This window comes from Nyctereutes procyonoides, unplaced genomic scaffold, assembly GCF_905146905.1.
Source record: "Nyctereutes procyonoides isolate TBG_1078 unplaced genomic scaffold, NYPRO_anot_genome, whole genome shotgun sequence".
In the NCBI taxonomy this organism is placed as follows: Eukaryota; Metazoa; Chordata; class Mammalia; order Carnivora; family Canidae; genus Nyctereutes; species Nyctereutes procyonoides.
In genome coordinates this window covers 52,919,698-52,940,869 of record NW_026575146.1, presented here as the reverse complement: position 1 = coordinate 52,940,869, position 21,172 = coordinate 52,919,698, and the positions used below count along the sequence as shown (strand labels likewise).

The 21,172-nt window shown below is 37.9% G+C and overlaps 1 protein-coding gene across 1 annotated transcript; it reads left to right on the top strand.

Annotated features, from left to right (window-relative positions):
* The first annotated feature begins 2,703 nt into the window (after window positions 1-2,703).
* LOC129500217 (non-histone chromosomal protein HMG-17-like) lies at window positions 2,704-3,139 on the top strand. The gene has a single exon (XM_055310394.1). It carries the CDS (start codon window positions 2,704-2,706, stop codon window positions 2,974-2,976), a length of 273 nt encoding a protein of 90 aa, XP_055166369.1. The 3' UTR covers window positions 2,977-3,139.
* Window positions 3,140-21,172: the final 18,033 nt, after the last annotated feature.

The following is a 21,172-nucleotide window of genomic DNA, read 5'->3' as shown; positions in this document are numbered from 1 at the left end:
AGAGTCACCTCAGGGGATGAAAACAAGCAAATGAAGTGTTGGCTTCCATTCTAAGAACATTGTTGAGGAATTTGAAAGGAAAATGGAGTTTTAAAATGAGGGATAGTAGATGGCTGAGATAAAGAGAAAGTTTACCAAGTAAAGAAAATACATAGATTTGTAAAATGCTTTGCAAATGATTCATCATGTACTAAATGGATTCTCTAATTTATCTTGAGGAATAATTAATTCAGCAACCCAAAACTACCCCACACAGCCTTTCTGGAATGTTCTTCTTTTCAGCAACTGAAGTGAGTACAGAGGCTAAACAAGAAGATAAAAGGTAGCTACAAGTATAAAATAAAATATTAATCTTTTTTTCCATGCTACATACCCAGAGACACTGAGTAAGAATAATGCCTTTCCTTAAAATTTCATGGAATGGCCAGTTTCTACTCAAATTGCTTTTTATTAAAGACGCTGACTAAGACACTATAAAAATACGGAACATTCTACTAGCAATTATTAACCTAATTTCTGAGATAAATAACACATCTCATATTTCACCTTTAAATGAAAAAAATACATATTGAGATTCACTAGCATGCCCAATTAAGTCAAACTGGTCACATTTCCTAAAGTGATTTTTGACAGAAGAAATAAATGTGAGACTTTCAACATAGATTTTGTTCTTAGTTATTGCACATCATTCGGTTAATTCCTCACCAATGGGAAAATTTTGGCACTTTCTAGGGTGGTACTAGAAACTTTCCATAGTAATAGTGCAATTACAGAAACTCTCTGAATTAGTTATTGTTCAAAATGAGAATGAACTTTAAAGTATTTTAAAATATGCCATATAAAACCACTTGGTCTTTTTGAAATGATTTTTAGCAGATCTTTATTGCCCTTTGGAAAAATCAATATAGAAGAACATAAAAAGCTGATGTATGTCAAGCTTATTTTCATCAGTTCCCCAATACGGCTTAACTAAACTTTTGTTTCTTTAATTGCTCCAAAATTACGCCTGATCCATTCTTCAGTGGGACTTGTTTCCTCTCAAAGCCTACCTTTCCTAAGTCCACACTTGACTCATGGAGCATCTTATCTTACAGGGGGTGAGAAGGAAGGAGGATAGCTGACAAAATAGTGAAGGGCCAGAATTATTTCAAATTTGTTCTTCCCTGCCTAGCCCTGAAAAGCAAGAAGAAAAGATCCTTAAAAAGGTAATTAACTTCATGCAGGTGTTTTGTTAAAACAACAGGGCAGATGGGACATAATCAGATTTTTAAGCCAATTATTTTTATCTGGCATGCCTATCTGACCAATAGTTGACATTCACCTTAGCTAGAACTGACCACTGAAGAATGATGCAAAATGATACCTCCAGGGGGAAAAGGAGAGGGAGAAATACAACTTGTCGTTGAAGTTTTAAGTTTTCATTTTGAACAGAATATTCACACACAAACACACACACTCACATACATACAAATCAGTAATTTAGGTATTAAAAAGCTTTTGGAACACTGAATGAAACGTTTTGACTTTTATCCTTCACCCTTAAAACTGGAATAAAAGTCAGTTAAAAATACTCCTGCAGGGGAAGGTAGGCAAACATTTGGTGGTGGTTGGGGGAGGAGGGGATGCAAGGAATAAATAGTTCAAATTGTTCTAAGAAAGCCTAATTTGGTTTGCATTAATTAACATTGACTGTGAGGTCAGGTTCCAAGGAAGAATCAAGAATTTCAGCCTTTGAAGTCAATTGAAATGCAAGTATCCTATTTATATTAATGTTGCCAAGGCTTACCACAAGAAGTTAACATGAAACTGTTTTAAATTATCTAATCACAATTATGTGCTATCACAAGAATATATTTCATGGTCAAAATATCACTAGGTATTTGTGATATCTACTAATTAGACACTGTAATTCTCCCTGTTTGGTCTCATTTTCCTAGGTAAAAACCAAAAAGGCCAGGGAAATGTAAACATAAATATAACCTTCTGTGATTTGAAAATTATGGTAGAGTTTTATTATGTGTCTGGGAACCCTAGTAAAGCTAAATGCAAATCTCAAGACTTTTAGTAGTTGTCCATGAAACTATTTACTTGTGAAGAATTTCAGTGAATATAGAGGTCCTAACTCACTCCATACACAACATAAATCATGGAACTTCAATCCTTTTCATTATGCACACACCATTTCCAGAGACTGAATTCTGGATGATATTAGAGCAGAAAGAGTAATTAGCAAATTGATGTCCCTTTTCTATTTTGCATCATATGGCTTTTTGGCCTTTTGGCTGAAATCAAGCATATTCTGCATCATGATTGCTAAAACTAACTGTTTGGGTTTTTTTAAGATTGATTGATTGATTGATAGATTTGGGAGAGGCGGGGTGGGGGGGACGCAGGGGGAGAAAGTGTGCATGCATATGGGAAGAAGGAACAGACCAACAGGAGAGAGAATCCCAAGCCAACTCCAAGGTAAATACTGAGATCATGACCTGACCCAAAACCAAGAGTCAGATACTCAACCGACTGAGCCACCCAGGTGCCCCTAACTGCTTGTGTGTGTGTGTGTGTGTGTGTGTGTGTGTGTGTGTGTTTTAAGAAATATATTTGTAGGAGCAGTGTGAAGAAGAAGAGGTGAGAACGACCCCCGGACCGGCCAAAGCCCACGTGCCACCACATCCCCGCGTCCGTCGCTTACATCCCGCCACCATGCCCAAGAGAAAGGCCGAAGGGGATGCTAAAGGAGATAAAGCCAAGGTTGAGGATGAGCCACAGAGAAGATCTGCAAGGTTATCTGCTAAACCTGCTCCTCCAAAGCCAGAGCCCAAGCCTAAAAAGGCCCCTGCAAAGAAGGCAGAGAAGGTACCCAAAGGGAAAAAGGGGAAAGCTGATGCTGGCAAGGATGGAAATAACCCTGCAGAAAATGGAGATGCCAAAACAGACCAGGCACAGAAAGCTGAAGGTGCTGGAGATGCCAAGTGAAGTGTGTGCATTATTGATAACTGTGTACTTCTGGTGACTGTACAGTTTGAAATACTATTTTTTATCAAGTTTTGTAAAAATGCAGAATTTTGTTTTACTTTTTTTTTTAAGCTATGTTGTTAGCACACGGAACACTTCATTGTTGTTTTTGGGGAAGGGCATATGTCACTAATAGGATATCTCCGAAGCTAGATTGATAACAAGAGGGAAAAACACCTTCCCCTCCTAGTTTTGAGAAACTTCCTCTTGGCTCCCAGGAGGAGGGATTCCTTGATGTTGACACACATGAGCCACCTTGGTGGTGTGGAAAAACTAAAATTCATTTTTTTATGTCCTCTTCTCCCTCTCTGCCTTCAACATAGACTTGACTCCCTTAAACCCAGAGACCTGTTGGAACCTGACCCCATGAAATGGTTCCCAGTATGTCAGGCAATCTGGACTTTTCAGTGTCACCACTGAGATGGTGTCCCTCAAAAGAATTCCTTTTTTAGTTTGTGGATCTTCAGATTGATCATTCTGCCATTTTCCTTTCATTTCCTGAAAGTCAGGGTCGGCTTGTGAAAAGTTGTTAAACAACATGCTAAATGTGAACTGTCAACCCTCACTCTAAACTTTCCCTGTTCAGAGCATCACATGAAGACTTCATTGGGTTTTATAGTGGCTTTCTGATTTTGGTAGTCCATTGAAGAAGGGAGTTTGAAAGTTGTTGTATACTGTTAACGATCGTCCGCCCATGTCCTGCCTGAAATACCATGATTGTTTATGAAAAGTATCTTTAATAAAGCTGGATACAGTTTGGCTTGGAAAAAAAAAAGAAATAAGTTTTGTAATTTCTCTATACACTTTAGTAAGTGAATGTTTGCATTTCCATATGGAAAATTTATTTTGCAATTTTAAACTTTCAGATGAGGAAGGCAGTTCCAAGAGTAATTTTAGGAGTTAAAACACACAACCCAGGAAAAAGGGCTTTACAGTGGAGATAGGAGAATTTCCCTGGAAAACTTACTGTTTTGTCTAATGTAAATGTAGAATCTATTGAATAAACCGAAACAACAAACTTTTGAAAATATTTACAAGCAGAAAAATATCAAGTACTGAAGCCAGGGTTATTTATCCCCCAATATCTGCCAGATACTTTAGGTATACAAAGAATATCAGTGCGCTTGGCAAAATTCAAGAGGCAAAGAACACTTGCTGGTAAGGGAACTCTCCATGGTAGGGGTGGCTAACTGTCGCCCACAGGCTAAAGTAGCGCCGCCCCCCCCCCCCCCCCGCCTCTGGCTGTTTCTGTGTAGCCCATGAGGTAAAAGTTTTTGCATTCTAAAATGGTTGAAAAAGAATTCAAAGGACATTTCCTGACATGTGAAAATTCCATGAAATATAAATGTCAGCATCCGTCAATCAAGTTTTCATGGAACATAGCCGTGCATGTTCCTGGGCATTTCTCTAGGACACAGGTATGCAGCTGTGACAGAGACTGTATGGTGCACAGATCCTAAAATATTTCCCAGCTACCCCTTAACAGATAAAGTATGCAAGCCAGTGAACTGGATATTTGCTTCTATTCTTTCCTTGGTTTGTTCTGTTTGATCTCAGAATAAAAAAACTTTTAAAGATGCTTGATAGTGGTATCCTGAGTCTAAGACTGTTTTTTATCTTCTTCACTTCACTCTTTTAAGGAAGGAATATAACACCAAATGGAAAACATTAATTCTTAAGGCTACTGGGGGAGGGGGTGCTCTCAGGAGATATTACAAAAATCCTCAATTTTAAAATTTTGACAAGAAGTCTAGAACATAGACCCTAGTTTCCAATAAGTTTATAAGTACTTCTTGTATAAAGAAATGATCCCATCCATTCACTGTATGTAAGTTGAGAGTATCTATTTTTTTTCTGATGCAACACACCTACATATACATATATAAGAGAACCTGTTTGTTATAGCAGAGCCTGGTGTAGATTTATATTTACTTTGAAAATTAAGTGAAAAGCTTCTTGTGTTGTGATCTTTTTTATCTTTTATTCAACTGCTTCATTTTCTTCCTCCAAGTTGGAAAAAAAAAATAAACTTACTTGGGATATGATATTCATTCCTCTAACTACTATCTTAAAATTCGCGTTTCTTAAAAGATATAAAAACAAGCAATTATGTAATAGTCTTTGCTGGAGAAAATGCCTCTAAACTCATTCAAATTTTACAAAGAAGGTTTTAGGCAGGCTGCCAGCACCCCCAGAATGAGCCGAGAGAGAGAGAGAGAGAGAGAGAGAGAGAGAGAGGGAGAGAGAACTGGGAAGGAAATTTGTTTGAAAGGACCAACAATTTTAAGAATGGAACCTGAATCACAACTTAAAGTATCAGATACATCAGAATTTCTAGGCATTTCAATAAGTTGTTAGGAAAATAGTTGTGAAGTTTCTTAAAAAGTTAAATATAAATTTATTTACACAATTTACTCTTGGGAGTCTACCTAAGAATAATGAAAACATACACCCCCACAAAGGCTTGTACACAAATGTTCATATACCAAAAAAAGCAGAAACAATCCAAATGCCCACTAACTGCTCTAGATCTTCTAACCACAGCTATCAAAATATTTAAGCTTTCCTTTCATGGTGGCTCCATTCATCATTCTCAAATTTTTGTCATATCATGTCCCTTCTCTCCAATTTTGAGGGCTGCCTATTACTGGCAGGAGAAAACTCCAAGTACTGAACCTGATAAACTACGAAACCTCCTTTCCAGCTATTTCCAGCTTTTACAGGCTAAATGACCTAGCCCTGAACATCCCATGTTCTTTCATATTGCATATCCCTGCTTCTGCTGACCCCTCTGCCTGAAATGCCCTTTGCCATCTTGTTCCCCTTGCAAGAGGAGTTTCTAGGTCAAAAGAAAAAGACTTTCCCCCTTGATTGCCTTTCCAGAGTCCTTCTACATTCCCAGGTGAATTGTTCTGTCATTCTGTACCCCAAGACCTCCTCCCAGCTGTCATAATTCAATCATTTTTTTTACCTTGTAGCAGACTTTATCATTATGTATCTGTCCATACTTGTTCAAAAAAATAAACCTTTAAAACTGTAAGGTCTGTGAGGATAGGAAAATGTCTTATTTATGCTTAACATAAACACCTGACTAAAAGGGGTTGGTAAAGCATTTGCTAAATATCAATACCCCTTAATACTACCACTAACATTGTCACTAGAAAGCAACTTGAAAAAATATCTGACTTATTTTATGAAGACATTGAAAATGGCTTGCATGTGGAGATGTTGAGTGAGCACTCATGGCAAAGCATGTGAATCAGCCAATGGTAAAACCAAGGATTGTTTCATGGCATACATTCGTAGACTGCGATAAGCATTTTCCATAGTCTCATCTGTGAAAGCTGGCAAAGTTAAGTCAAACTGCGGGTGGGGAGGGCTCTGTCTTGCAGTTCACTTTTGCTCAAGATCACAAATTACATGTTAGGATAGAGGAATTACAGAAATCCCTAACTTCTCTTACCTTTCAGCTCAAGAGATTCCTTCCAGAAGCAGGCAGACTTAAAAAAATATTGTTTTGAACTTCTCTTAACTAAATGCATTATTAGACAACTACCAGTTGGTGCACTAAGTTTTCCTGACATCCTTGGGAGTCCAAATTAAGGCCACTATTAAAAAATTGGCAAATTTAGGAAGGAGATTTACTTAAGTATAAAATAAAATTGAATGAAATCTCTAGAGTACCCAGTTCCACTTTGAGAAGGAATTGCAGATTTTCCTTTGCTGGTGGCTTTAATTGTATAAAGCATTTGCTTATTTGCTTTTTAAAGCATTTTCCTTGGCTTTTTTTTTTTTTTAATTTTAAGGCCAGGATGAACAGACATTTCCGTGTAAAGCAGAGGAAGTCAATATCACTAAGTAGCAGGGAAACCCTCAAAAAGTTACTTAAGCCAGATGGAAATGTTTATCTCCAGTGGGCCCAGAGGAGAAAGGATGGAGGCACATGTTACAGCTGAAGATGGAGCAGAAGCTAATAGGCCAGAGCCAGGAGAGATTTGCAAAAAACAGGGTCCAGTGTAGGTCTACCATGAAAGCTGATCATTTGACAGCTTAAGGGGAAGCTAGATCTTGATTCTAACTGAAGTATAAAATTGCTGACAGAATTTTGTTTCCAACTAAGGAGGCCTATAAAAATTCTTGGTTTTTTTTTTTTTTTAACAGAGGTGACTGTAGTAATTCTCATTTAATACAAAGAGTTAAATTGCAATACTAATCATTTTTCTACTCACGGGTACACAACTAAAAATAAATTGATCTCACAGATACCTATTTAACAGATTGGCATAGATTCAGAGGTATTTCTGCTTATGTCTTTTGTCTGCCTTGTTCTTGGTGAGTGGTAAAGAAATCAGATTAAAGTCACTTTCACATTATACCTACCTAAAAGGGCTAATGCAGGTATTAAATTTTTATATGCATAAAATAATAAAATGTTGCTCTTTACTTTGGCAGAAGGTTGGGGTATTTGATTTGGACATTTGGGTTCATATTTCAGTACATGTGCCCATAATGACTTTTAAGACACCTATATAGGGAGAAAAAGTTAGCTCCTTGGTTATTTATTCTGTAAGGCTGAGTAAAAAGTGAAAAGCTAAGCAAAGAGCAGGTTTTCACTGAACTCAGCACAAAATCTGGTATGTTTAGGTTTACTTAGACTCTATTGCTTGTAAATTTCTTTTAGAAAGAGATGAATCGCTATCTTTACTTCCGTATGTTCATAGCACTTAGCACATAATAGGTGCTCAATATGTATTTGTAGCATTGCACTGAGTATCAATTTTCTAGGCTTATCCCTTAGGAAAGAGCAAGTGCTTCTACACTGACCCCCAAGACAATGTATTTCATCAAAATATCCAATAAAAATACCCCAGAAGTAATTTGTGATATGAGCCTCATTTATGCATATTCAGGGACCCTCTCTTAGAACTTTCTCTAGATTGTGTAACAAACTACGTGAATACATATTCAGCAAAGAGGAGCCACACAGCAACCATTTCATTGTACTTTTGTAGACACTAAGGTATACCCGTGTGGGGGATGTGGAGAGGGAGGCAAGGCATGTTTTAGGTTTGTCCTCTAGGATCAAGCTAAGGGTGAGGTAGTGTAGTCTTCTGCTCAGCCACTTTCATCACTTCCCTGTGAAGCCAGGATTTATGTCCAAGTATTTAGTATAATAGCATTCTTACAGGGTACACAATAAAAATTTATCGATTGAGGTAATTTAATAAAATACCAGGGTAAGACAAATGGAAACCTTTGACATCTAAAGGCTTAATGCGAGATTTTGAAGTCTGAATTGAAATCTATCTCTCTGGATCAAATCCAATGTTTTGTTTTGGTTTTTGTTTTTTGGCAGGATCATTCTGCTTCAGAGAAACCCAAGCAGTCTACTTGTGGACCAAATCAGCAAACCTGGGAGTCATGTTAACAGCAAAACTTGATTAAAGGCAAAATAAAAGGGATATGTGGCTTTGTATTTTAACTTAACGTCAGTCTGGTTCTTCCTGTAACTTTTCCCATGCACCTCCTGATCCCCGCACATGGAATTTTGGGAAGTGGAGCAGGGCATGTGATTTGTCTTGTTCATTTCTCTTTACCCCAAATATATAGATTCAATAATTACAACAACATTAACCACAACTACCTCTTCTATGGCACTTCTTACATGACAAGCACTCTGCAAATGTTGACTCCTTTAATTAAGGTAACATAACTAACACAATGTATAAATACACTTTTATCACCTTTTTCAGATGACTAAATTAAAGCATAGAATAACTGGTTAAATAGCTTGCCCATGGTCATACAGCTAGCAGAGCAGCAGTGCCAGGATTTGTACTCAGGAATAATCACTAATTATACCACTCAGGGTCCTCATTTTGCAATCCGCCAAGGATTATCACCAAGAGTGAATTTAATTTTCTGCCACAGGCATTGAAGTTCTTCATTTAGCTATCTGATGGGACTGATTTCTTTTGGCCCTTCTTCTAGCATTTATCCATTTACTCATTCATCCAATACACCTACTATACAAGTCAGTGTGCTTAGAGTCAGGGACACAAAGATGCATGAGGACAATGTCACCTGGGAAAGGCAGGTCCATATTCCAAGTGCTACGTCATCAGTCTAAAATGCCAGAGCACAGAAGACTGGGAGACTGCTTGCCAAGGTAAAGAGACTTCTCCATAATGAATGATCTTTTAACCAAGTCTAACACAGCATGAGAAGCTATTGACTGGTGGTTTCATGGCCATATTAGGATCGTATTCCAAATCTTATAGTAAGAAAAGGCTGCATTCCATTTCCTTGTAGTGGATTTACTGAGACTGACCAGGCTTTCAGAAAAGCTTATTAGTGACGGAGGTTTTGGGTTTTCATGGCTTTGTTTTTTGCTTTTTTGCATGGGACTCAATTGCTTTTATTTAAGCAACTTCTCAAATATTCCGAGTATCCATCCAACATCACCACCTTGACACACAAAAAAAGCCCATATCGGTGTATTTTCTAATTCTCAAATAGTAGACAAATTCCCAATACTATTTATAGCTATCTGTGGGAAGGGTGGTGATGGGATTGATGAAACTCTGTGCTATTTAAATCTACACCTTAAGTTTTTAAGGAGTAAGTTTAGCCAGCCTAATCATTCTTCAAATATTTAGATCTTTGACAAGAAGGAGTATCCACCATCCAAGAAACCAATAAAATTGTCCTGAATTCAGAAAAAGACAACTGTTTCCATTCACTACTATCTCAGGATAACTAAAAACTATATACTCATTTGCTGAACTTTCCACCACTCTTCTTAATGCAAGGACATAGGCATGTGCTACAAGATATCAAATAGATTTTACAATAATCACAGACAGTGTGTATTCAATACCAGTGTAGTGTGAATAGTGTTAATCTGGGAATTGAGCACCAGGGAATCGTGGGCGAATTTAGGCAGATCTCCCAATAGAGATTAGATCAAAGTATCAACAGAAAATGTGGGACAATGAATATACATCGAGAGTTTAAGAATGCAGTCTATGGGTAGCCTTCAAGGATCTTTATCACCTGATACTGTGTGTACAGCTGGGTGTATATACTCAAACCTACGTTTTTCTAGGATTGATTTTTATCATAGCCTCAGAATGGATTATATTTCCTTTTACCTCTTCCCCTCAATAAAACCTTCAAAATCATTAAGCCAAGAGATTTCACTAGTTAGAAAGAAATTGATGTGGGGTCCTCACTGTTTTTAGAATTCAGTAGTATATATAGTTATGCCTGGTTGACTATAAAATAAAATGTACACATAAAATTCCCTGTTTAAAAGCCTCTTCAGTATTGTTTTTTAAATAACTGGACTCAAAAATGTCAACTGTGACCTAAGAGGAGCTGCCAATCCCACACTTTACTCCAGGCACCCCATGCCAAGGTGGTATCCAGACTAAAGGATATTAGGATCTCCTGTCCTGGGGATAATAGAAGAAGAGCTAGTAGTTATTACTCCCTTCTTTGGCCACTGTGCCTACTATTTACACATAGAGTTTAACTTTTCAAAGTCTGATTCTTTTGTGCTCAGTTTACCTACTGACGTAAATGATGAGTTAAGGAAGAAAAGCTGATCCCAGACCATATGTTCTGAATAGCCTTTAATTTATCAGCTAACTCAAAGGCCTAGTGAAGTTTTCTTAGTTTATGCCCCATTCTGAGATTTCAACTTCTACTGTTAGACATCCAGGACCTTCATGGGAAGCCATACAACTTAACAAAAAGGAATATGGGCTCTGGCCTCAGGCCCCAGTCCCAATCCCATCCCTGCCTCTATAATCTATGTTCCTTTGAGCTCATTCCTTAGGCTAAGTCACTGTCTCCTTGTAAAATGTAGTAACACTTCACAGGTTCTAAAAAGTAAATGAGAAAATGTGTGATTGATGCAGGATATTCATGAAGATGTATATCCACTATCAAATCAAAAAGTGCTCCCAAGGGAAAAAACAAACCTAACGTCACCATCTCATGCCCATAGCACAATCTTCTGTATCAAAGCACTTTGCTTTAACATCTATCATAGTCTGTCTTGTATACATACAACTTAGCTGCTCTCATGACTCTGTCATGGGGACAATCACACATGGGTCTTTATTCCAAGACTGTTGTACAATGTGAGAATGGTCAAACATAGAGCATTGTTGGAATTGCAGAAAGATGTGTGAATTTGCTAATGAAAATGACTCAAGTAGAGGGAGAGGTCAAAAAACCAACTCGAGTCAACATCCTTGGAGAGAAGAGACACCTACTGCATCCAGTCCAGATCAGCTGTCCATCAACTCTGGCCCACAGGCCAAATCGGCAGGCCAGATTTGGCCTACAACTCACAAATACAGCCACATTGGTTCATTACATAGTATCTATGATAAAACTCACAATCATTTACTATCTGTCCATTTACTGGAAAAGTTGCTGACCTCTGTCTTAAAGCAGGACTATACAAGAGAAGTATAATGTGCTCTTAATTTTTAAATCTTATGTAATACATGTATTACATAAATTACATAATTTTAAATTTTCTGATAGCTATTTTAAAAAGTGAAGGAATTATTTTAACATTGGCATTAACCCAACATGTTTAAAAGAATTACAAATTATTGATTTTTTCATTTTTGTCATATTATGTCTTAGAAATCCCTTGTGGGTTTTGTGCTTGTATCACTTATCAGTTTGGACCAGCCACACTTCCAGGGCTCAGTAGCTGCTGGTGACATATTGCAATACTGGTCTAAAAGTTCTGAGAACAGGTGCCTAGGTGGTACAGTCAGTTAAGCATCCAACTCTTGGCTTTGGCTCAGGTCTTGATCTCAGTGTCTTGGGAGACCCGTGCCGGGCTCCATGCTCAGCATGGTGTTTGCTTGAGATATTCATTTTCTCTCTCTCTCTCTCTCTCTCTCTCTCTCTCTCTCTCTCTCTCATAAAGCCTCTAAAAATAAATAAAAGTCCAGAGGACAGAAGTGGCTATGTGGTTAGGCTCTGGTCAGGTCACTAACACACACAGATTACCTCTGGGAACCCTGTCAAGCAATGGGTAACTCTGGGGCTATGTGAGACAAATCAGAGAATATAAATCTGGTAAGACAAAAAGCAGGAAAATGAGAGCATGCATGAGGGAGAAGGATGGAGGGAAATGATAGCTTCAGAAGATGAAGCCACCCAGAGACACAATGAGCAATGAGTGTATGCACAGCTGCAATTTAATAAAACTAAATGTCACTCTCCCTACCACTGAGATTTGACATAATTCTTACATTTGTTATGTGCCCTTAAAGAAACATTAGCTCTTCCAAGGCAAAAAACACATTATATTCATGTTTGCATGTGGTCCTGGCGTCTACCATGGTGCTTGGTCCTGAGGTTGTTTGGGCTTCAAATATATTAAAGATGAAACTATGGACTATGGACTGTTGGACAAGCCATAGCCATGGCTATGGACTGTTGCTAAATAGACCAAGAACTACTGTCTGAATGAGTCACTAAAAACAGAGTAATAAACCAGTTTCCAGGGACTCTTGATGTCAATCACCCCAGGATACTTAGGGTTTAATAAGGGTCAGAATCTGAAACTTGAAGAAGCAAAGTTTCATTGACAAACACCAAGAACTGTTCTATTAACAAAAAGTGATTCTTTATTCCTTTGTTAGTGTGCTTTTGGGAGGGAAGAGGGGGTGTAGGGGCAGCGAGATCTCAGGGCACCCACACCTACCTTTTACCAATCATTAACATAGGCAATGTTAACAAAGCAACCTAACACAGAGGTACTTACAGGCCAACTCGGCCAATTTCTGCCCCAAACCCTGCATTCCCTAAGTAAACTTGGTCCCCTGACTGATTGTGTTCTTACTCTGCAGGTCAGGGCCTTGATGTGCATAACTTTCGAGGCCATGAGATCCAAAACCAGAGAGAAACAGAAGATGCTGAAAAGCTACTGCCAAGCTTCTAAGATGCAGGATGGCAACTGCGGTTGTGCCATTTCTCCAGCCTTGCTCCAAAGCACACACGTCTGTTCTGGCTTCTGGGTTGTCTTTCTTCTACATTCGCAAGATAAATTTCAAATTGTTCATATCACAGGGAAGTATTTATGGCAAAACAGAAAATATTTTTACTACTTTCCAGTTTCACTAAGCCAGTTTCCAGAGCCACACTTTAACCGGTATCATCTAGCTAAATTTCCCCAACAGTGGCACGGGGAATGATGTTCTTTCATGGAATATGGCAAACTAGTTGACATCTCTCAGGATGGATGCATTTAGATCAGGACGGTAAAGCACTACATTCCTCTATAGTGAGGATTAATTTAGCTTTATTGTGATAGAATATGAACTCTATGCAGAATTTGACAGTTATGGGTCAACTTGACTGATCCACTGGTGCCCAGAAATTTGGTCACACGTTACTCTGGGTGTGTCTGTGGTAGTGTTTCTAGATAAAAAAAATCAACATTTAAATCACTAGGTCTGAATAAAACAGAAAGACTGAGTAAGAGAATTCCTTCCAATTGACTTTAGTCAGTAGGCTGTGGTAGGCTGAATAATGGACCACCAAAGATGTCCATACCCTTATTCCGGAATCTGTAAATATGTTACCGACATGGCAAAAGGAGCTTTGCTGATGTGAAGTTAAGTATGTGGAGATGGGTAGATTGGCCTGAATTTTCCAGAGGGAGCCAATGTAATGACAACAGGTCTTGTAAAAGCAGAAGAGTCAGAAGAAGATGTGCTAATGGAAGGGGAGAAAGAGAGAGAGAGAGAGGGAAGGAGAGAGGGAGGAAAGGAAGGGGCTACACTGCTGAGTTTGAATACAGAAAGTAGAGTTGTGAGCCAAGAAATGCAGGCAGCTGCTAGAAGCTAGAAAAAGCAAGGGAACAGATTCTCCTCTAGAGCCTCCAGAAGGAACATGACCCTGCCAATCCATTTTTGGATTTTTCGGCCTTCAGAACAGCAAGAGAATCAGTATGTGCCTTGTAAGGCCATTAAGTTGGTGGTCATTTGTTATAATAGGAAACTCATTCATACACGTTATATACATACTTTTTAAAAATAATTTAAAAATCAGATTCCAAAGTCACATTTTATTAGTCCTTTCAAGTAACATATCCCAAAAGTGGTGTCTTCCTTTGGAAATGCAAAAAATGCCTGCTGGCTACAAGCCGCCATCTTTTACAAATCAAAAAACAAAGCTAGCCTTTGAGAACAGAAGGTTCAAGTAAGTCCCATTACCACACAGGGCAGAGTCTAAGAAGGACAAGGATACAACAAACACAGAGAATGTGAGCTTCCCATCTGGAAATGAATGGGAATTAGCAGCATTTGTATCTCTAACATGTAAGTCAGACTGTGATAGGTACCTTGTGATACTATCATAACAACCTTCCAGGATCACACTATTGATCAGTAAATAGTGGGACCGGAAGTTGAACCAAAGCTGGTGTAACTCCAATGTTCCAACTACCAATGTTCTAACAACCTGCCTCCCGTGTTTTTGCTACAAGAATACCATCTGTTCATCCTAGTGTCCCTAACCCTACCCTCTCCCTGCTGTATATCCTAATACATGTATCCATTGGATTAGTATCAAGGTACTTATTCTTTTAACCTGTGCCTGTCTCCCTTCCGTGCTGAAGTTTGTGCTGCTGTTCCTTCCATTGTGTTGTCTTTGCTCTTTTGCTTTGATGGGCTAATGCTGGTGTCCTCATTATCACATCGTTGTGTGGGGGCAAGTGGAGAGCACATCCTTTATGTGAGAAGGATGGGACATGCTCTCCATCCTCAGTCTCCATCCAGAAGAGACCTCCAAGTGCCACATGTAGCCAGGAAAAGGCAAGCCCAGGCCTTCAACTTGACTCTCCTGCTTTACTGTCCAACAACGTACATTGTTTCTAATGAAAACAGCCTAAGACTATTGGACTAATGAACCTCGTAATAAGAGAAAGAAAGTAAATTTCATTTCCCTTTTAAAATTCAAAAGGAGAACAAATCCATCCTAACTTTATCAAAGACTATGGTTCATTTCTTTTTGTAAATCTGCAATTACTTATAGCCAGCAGACATCTCATTTGTCTCCAAATTACAATTTGATAATTAAGGTGGAGTTTTCGTACCAAATACCCATAGTGCAGTCAACATATCCACTTTAATTATGTGTAGATACCTTCAACTGCTCATTTCTTCATATAAGTAGTCTATGCAAAATCAAAAAGCATGTTAAAATGAGAGCATCTCATTCTACTTTGCAGAGGCATCATCTCTGCCATAAAAACAAAACACATCTTATTTATCATTCCATGGGGAACAGACCTGATAATTGTAGAAAACTATGCAAACTTTAAGAAACTGCAGAGTGAATCACCATCTTCCAGACTAAATTAAACACATGTTCACATGTGTTTAGAATTACAGCGAAATAAATTGTAGGTGTTTTTATTAGCATTAGAAACTCTTCCAGAATTTTTAAGAAGCCCAGATTTCAAAGACCCTCACCAAAAATTCAGTTAGGCCTTTTAAATGTCATTCTAGGCTTGGGTTTTCCCTTTGCAGTGAAGCTAAAAAATGTTTTCCTTTAATTCAGACTGAATGAGATTCCACTGACCTACTTTCAGATTCACAAGAAGGAATGTGGCTATCTTGCTGAGTGCCTTTCTCTTTATTACACTACTTATCTATTGCTATGTAACAAATTACCCCAGTCTTAGCTGTTCCCAACAACAATATACAGTCATTATTCAACTATCTCTATGGGTCAGGAATTGGAGAACAGCTTGGTTGGATGGTTCTGGCTCAAGATCTCTCATGAGGCTGTCATCCTGATGTCAGCCAGAGCTGCAGTGTGTGCTTCTAGGGCTCCTCACTAATGTACCTGGCTGTTGTCAGAATGCCTCCATTCCTTGCCCTGTGAAACAAAAACCCCTGTTTGTGTGTCCTTCTAACATGGCAGCTGGCTTTTTTCCTCTCCAGAGTGAATGATTCAAATGAAAGCAAGATGGAAGCCACAATGTCATTTATGACATGGCCTTGGAAGTCACTATTTTCCATTTTCTACAGGTTACATGAATCAATTCTATTCCGCATGAGGGAATCATACAAGGCTAAGAGTGTCAGGAGGCAGGGACCATTGGGAGCCACCATCTTGAAGGCTGATTACCCCAACCAGAAAATTCTGATGACTCCAGATACATTCATTGGCTATTACTGCCATAACAAAATTCCACAGACCAAGTGATTCAAACAAAAGCTTATTTCCTCCCAGTTCCATAGGCTAGAAGTTTGAGATCAAGAGGCCAATGGAGTTTTTCCTTAGACCTCTCTCCTTGGTTTGGAGATGGCAGTCTTCTTCCTGTGTACTCGCATAGTCTTCTGTGTTTGTGTCCTAAACTTTTATTAAGACACCAATCATATCAGATTAGGTCCCAGACTAATTATTTCATTTTAACTGAGTTACCTCTTTCAAGACCGGATCCCCAAGAATAGTCGCATTCTGAGGTACTGAGGTTAGCCTTCAGCATATACATTCTGGTGGCACACAAGTCAGCCCCCTAACATCCTGTTATGTACCTTCTTCACAACAGAGATTCTTTGTCCTTGGACTTGTAAAATCAAGTATTCAAAGTGCTTACCCAGAAATTTCTTAAATAGGGAACAAGTAACTATTTCATATCTATCTATATGTAAAGTCCTTGGCATTCAGGAGAAATCTCTGAGAAGATGGGCACTGCAAATGCCCTATGAACAGAGTTCTCCCCAACTGACCTGGTCCCTGACTATCCCTCAACCTAATTCCTTCCCATTTGCTTGTTTACTCCCTCCTCCTTGCTCCCATAATAGGACAGGCTCATTGCTATGCAGGACTTTTGCCCACACCATTCTCTTTGGAATGTTCTGCTATATTGTTGCATGACTTGTTTACTCACTTATTCAGGACTCTGCTCAAATGGCTCCTTTCCAAAGAGACCTTCCCTGACCATTCACTCTATTTAGTCTTCTTTCCTCCTCTCTAGTTAGCCTCCAAACTTTCACTCTGATTTTTTTTATCATAGAACAGATCACTACTTGAAATTGTCAATTTCTACTTCTTTATTATCACTCACACTAGACTCTGAGAACCATGAAAATGGAGGTTTTATCTTGTTCATTATCCCCAGAGCCTTGTATGTAGTATATATTAGACAAGCAGTATAGTTTTTTTAAAAAATGAATAAATAACAACTAGGTTAGTTTGGGGCAACCTGACTAGTAGATGAACCAGAATAAGATGAATGAAGGTGGTATCTATGTTGTATGATCTACATCTTCCAGGGTTTCTGGTCACTAATAAGGTGTTTTGGGTTGGTTTTTTGTTTGTTTGTTTGTTTTTTGCTTTAATTGCAGCAAATCACTTTAATCCATTGGAAATTCCAAGTACACATGTGACATGTGACTGAGATTTAGATATTATGCAATACTAAACAATCAAACAAAATTCCTAGAAATTCTGAAAAATTCAGTTCCTATATTTGCAAAGAGCTCTCTGGTGATGCATATTGTTTGTACATTATCCAAAACTCAACCATAAAGGAAGAAAGTAATTCTTTATTCTAACAAGACATTACATACACCAAAGAGCAAGCTTGCAAAATGCTTCATGACTTCCTTTCTTATTGTATATTAATTTCTTACCTGAAAATCAAATTGTGGGCCTGTAAAATAACATGTACATGTCATGGTGTGACAAAAGTTTCAATAGCACAGCAACTCTCTATGGTCCACAGATTCAGTAGGTTAAGTTAATAGGCATAAGCTACAAAAAAATTCCAGAAACATATAAATTATCTTTCTCCATTCTTTAATTTGTTATGTATTGTGTGTCCTTTATCTGGGATTTTGAGGACCTGATTTCTAGGGTTAGAGTCACAACTACGTGTGGAGTGTGGTAAGGCATTTAAATTCTCTGGACATTAGTTTCCTATAAAAAGTGACTGCCCAATGTGTATTGTTTCTTTTGATTCTAAAGTCCTATCATTTACTTCTCCTCTTCCTTTCCCTTCCACTCCCCATCCCCTTATTTATAAATGTAAATACGAGGTAGCTAGACAAGTTTAGGAATAACAGTGGTTTATAAGTAAATAATCTTATTTCAGTTAAGAATCAAAAGGTTGTCATTTACTATTCATTTCTCCCTAATTGCTATTCCTAAATCTCCAGAGAATCATCTGGGGATGAATTAAATTATTACATTTCAGGTCATAAATGGTCATACAATATACACCTCTGTTTACTATTCAGACTGGAAGAAATAATGCACCACCCTGCTAATATTCATTAAAATAAAGTCAGGTGGCATTCAATTAACTACAATGAGTTTCATAATTTGAACTCTCCACATACAAGACACCCCAAGTCACAAACACTAAGTCCCCTCAGGACAGATGCAGGAGAATACATGTCTTACAGAACAGTTACTTAAGTAGAATGCTCAAAAATTGTTCACAGTAGATTAGTGTGTTTCTCACTGCATCGATTTTTATGTATAACTTACTTTCATATGTTTTGAGCAAAAGATAAAATCCATATACAAAAGTTGCGAAAGAGGTGCCTGGGTGGCTCAGTCAGTTAAGCATCTGCCTTTGGCTCAGGTCATGATCCCCGGGGTCCTGGGATGGATCCCCACCCTGTGACAGACTCCCCACTGGGCGGAGAGCCCTCTTCTCCCTCTCTTTCTGCCCCTCCTGCCCACTCATTCCCTTCTCTCAAATAAATATCATCTTTAAAAAAAAAACTTGCTATACGTTGAAATAGTTTGATTCTGAACTATACAAGAAATGGGTACAATTAGGTTGTGTGGTTCTGACTATATAATTCACCCTATTCATAGGCTTGTTAGTATTCTCTTGAATAAAATGCTGTTTTTATCTGAATGAGTGATGATAAGATGAGCATAGTTCTAGAGCACATTCAATAAGACTTCAGCATTTTTCTAGATCCAGTCCTTGAGCAATATTTCCCTTTTGAGATTTTTAATAGTCTTTCTTTACCTAGGCACATCGTCTCAAAAACCTCCTTTATTTCCTTACAAGGTTGCTGGGGGAGAAAGTGTGGACAGCAGTAAAAAGCCCACATTTTATACTTCTATTTAATAGGTGGTCTGGAAGATGAATTCCATTGTAAAATCTTTAGGCATTCTTGACAAAATTTAAATTTTTTTTGTAATTTTAACACCATTTTCAACATAAACATGAATTTCCTGAGCAAAAGAGTGGATGACTCTCAAAAAGTGATTGGCAGATTTTTCACCTTCATATTCCCCTCTCGGAATACCTGTCAAGTACCTATCAAATTTTATACCTATCAAACTTCTGATGGCTCATTGCAATGAAGGATTAGCAGATATTCAACATGTTTTTCAAGGTAACATCTCTGCATTTCCATAATGTAGTTTAATGAAGAAAAGAGGAGTAGTAGCATTAAATTGTTGGACTCTCCACTTTCTCCTCAGTAAATCTACTTCTATTGTATCTCACATGGATCATGAATAATGTCTGCCACTGAGAATGATGCCTGATATTTTGGGAAGTAAGCCTGGCTTCCTTCTTCACCTATCATTCCCTAACTCAAGTGAAATGGCAATCATCTCTCCCTATCCAAGTATTGCACAATGACGTAAATGTAAATGATCAATTCCACCACAGGAAAGCTGTTCAAAGTGAAAGGAGGCTCTGGTGCCCCCTTTCTTGTGTGGAACACTCAGTTTACTTTAGCCACGTCTCTCAGATCGCCATTCTCCTCACGTCCCCACTGGTCCAATATGTGTGAGTTTATGACGAAATGAAGGTACTAAGAGGATAAAGTTGGGTCCACACATCTTGCTTCTTCAGGGCTCATTTACTTGTAAACTCAGTGTATCTTGCATCAGTGGGACATTAAGCAATGAGCCTATCTGCAAGTTGTTAAGAAAACTTAGAAAAGTGGAGATATTCTTGGTGCTGCTCAAGTCACATCACACAAACAATCATCTAGTCTTCAATATGGAAGGGTATTTGGGCTTTCCCTCTCCCTAGTACATCTCAAGAGGATTGGTAGTACTTTTGAAGAAGACTTTTTGAAAAACTGCCAACCCTCATTCCAAGAGGTATCAATATTCTCTTTGATATGGCCCTCTACCAATTCTACCTGTGGTCACCACAATACAATGTGGTACAAAAGATCTCAGACTGGATCTTGGATCTTGGATCAAATGTACTTCTCTTCTCCGGACGGCCTTCCCTGCCTCCCTCCCTTGAAGAAAAAAATTTTAAATATCTAGTCATACAAATACAATGTGAAATTTTTAACATTTTACGCAGTAAAATTTAGCAATATTACTACGTTTTTATGGATAGCATTTCCTATGCCAGAATAAGACAGGTTTACTGCAATTATTTGGTATATTTTGAGAAGTTTCTCACAAATAAACATTTCAAAATGCACATCTCTTTCAACTCAAGTATCTTTAGCATACTTCTGAATTGCTAAAATATTAAGCTACATTCACTCTAATATAATGCTCTACAGGAAAATATATAACCATACTGATCCATGAACTTGTCATTCAAAAATCATCAAACAAATATTTTGAAGAAAGTAAATGTCACCAAAAAGTACCGAAAAAAAAATCAAAACAAAATCACCTTTCTACATCAAAAATCATGAATCCAAACAGGGAATTCATCAGTTATAGGAAATATTCACCTGTTTCCTTTGATTTAAACTCAGAATTCAAATTAATAGGAGATGTAATATACTCATTCATTCCTTAGAATGGTAATATACCATGCATTTCTTAGAATGAGGAAGTTTTTGATGGCCTTTTATTCTTTCTAGTTAAATAGGGATGAGGAAGATATGTTTTTATGCAATTTATCAACTCCAGGTCCTTAAGTATACCAAAAATAAAAGTTATGCATTGAAACTATTATATCACCATGACAGAGCCTCATGAATTGGAGTTTTCAAAAGCTACCTTGCCTATTTAGATCTTTGTTAGAAGAGAGTTTCATTGTATTTAGAAAATGGAATTAATTAGAGCAGCCTGTTGAGTTTATTCACATTTGCTACATAAGAATTTATTCGCTTGAAAGGTTTCATTCTTTTGTCAGGGATTAACTGAAGAG

Excerpts from the sequence above, each read along its gene's own strand:
- LOC129500217 (XM_055310394.1), top strand. The coding sequence starts at position 2,704 with ATGCCCAAGAGAAAGGCCGAAGGGGATGCTAAAGGAGATAAAGCCAAG.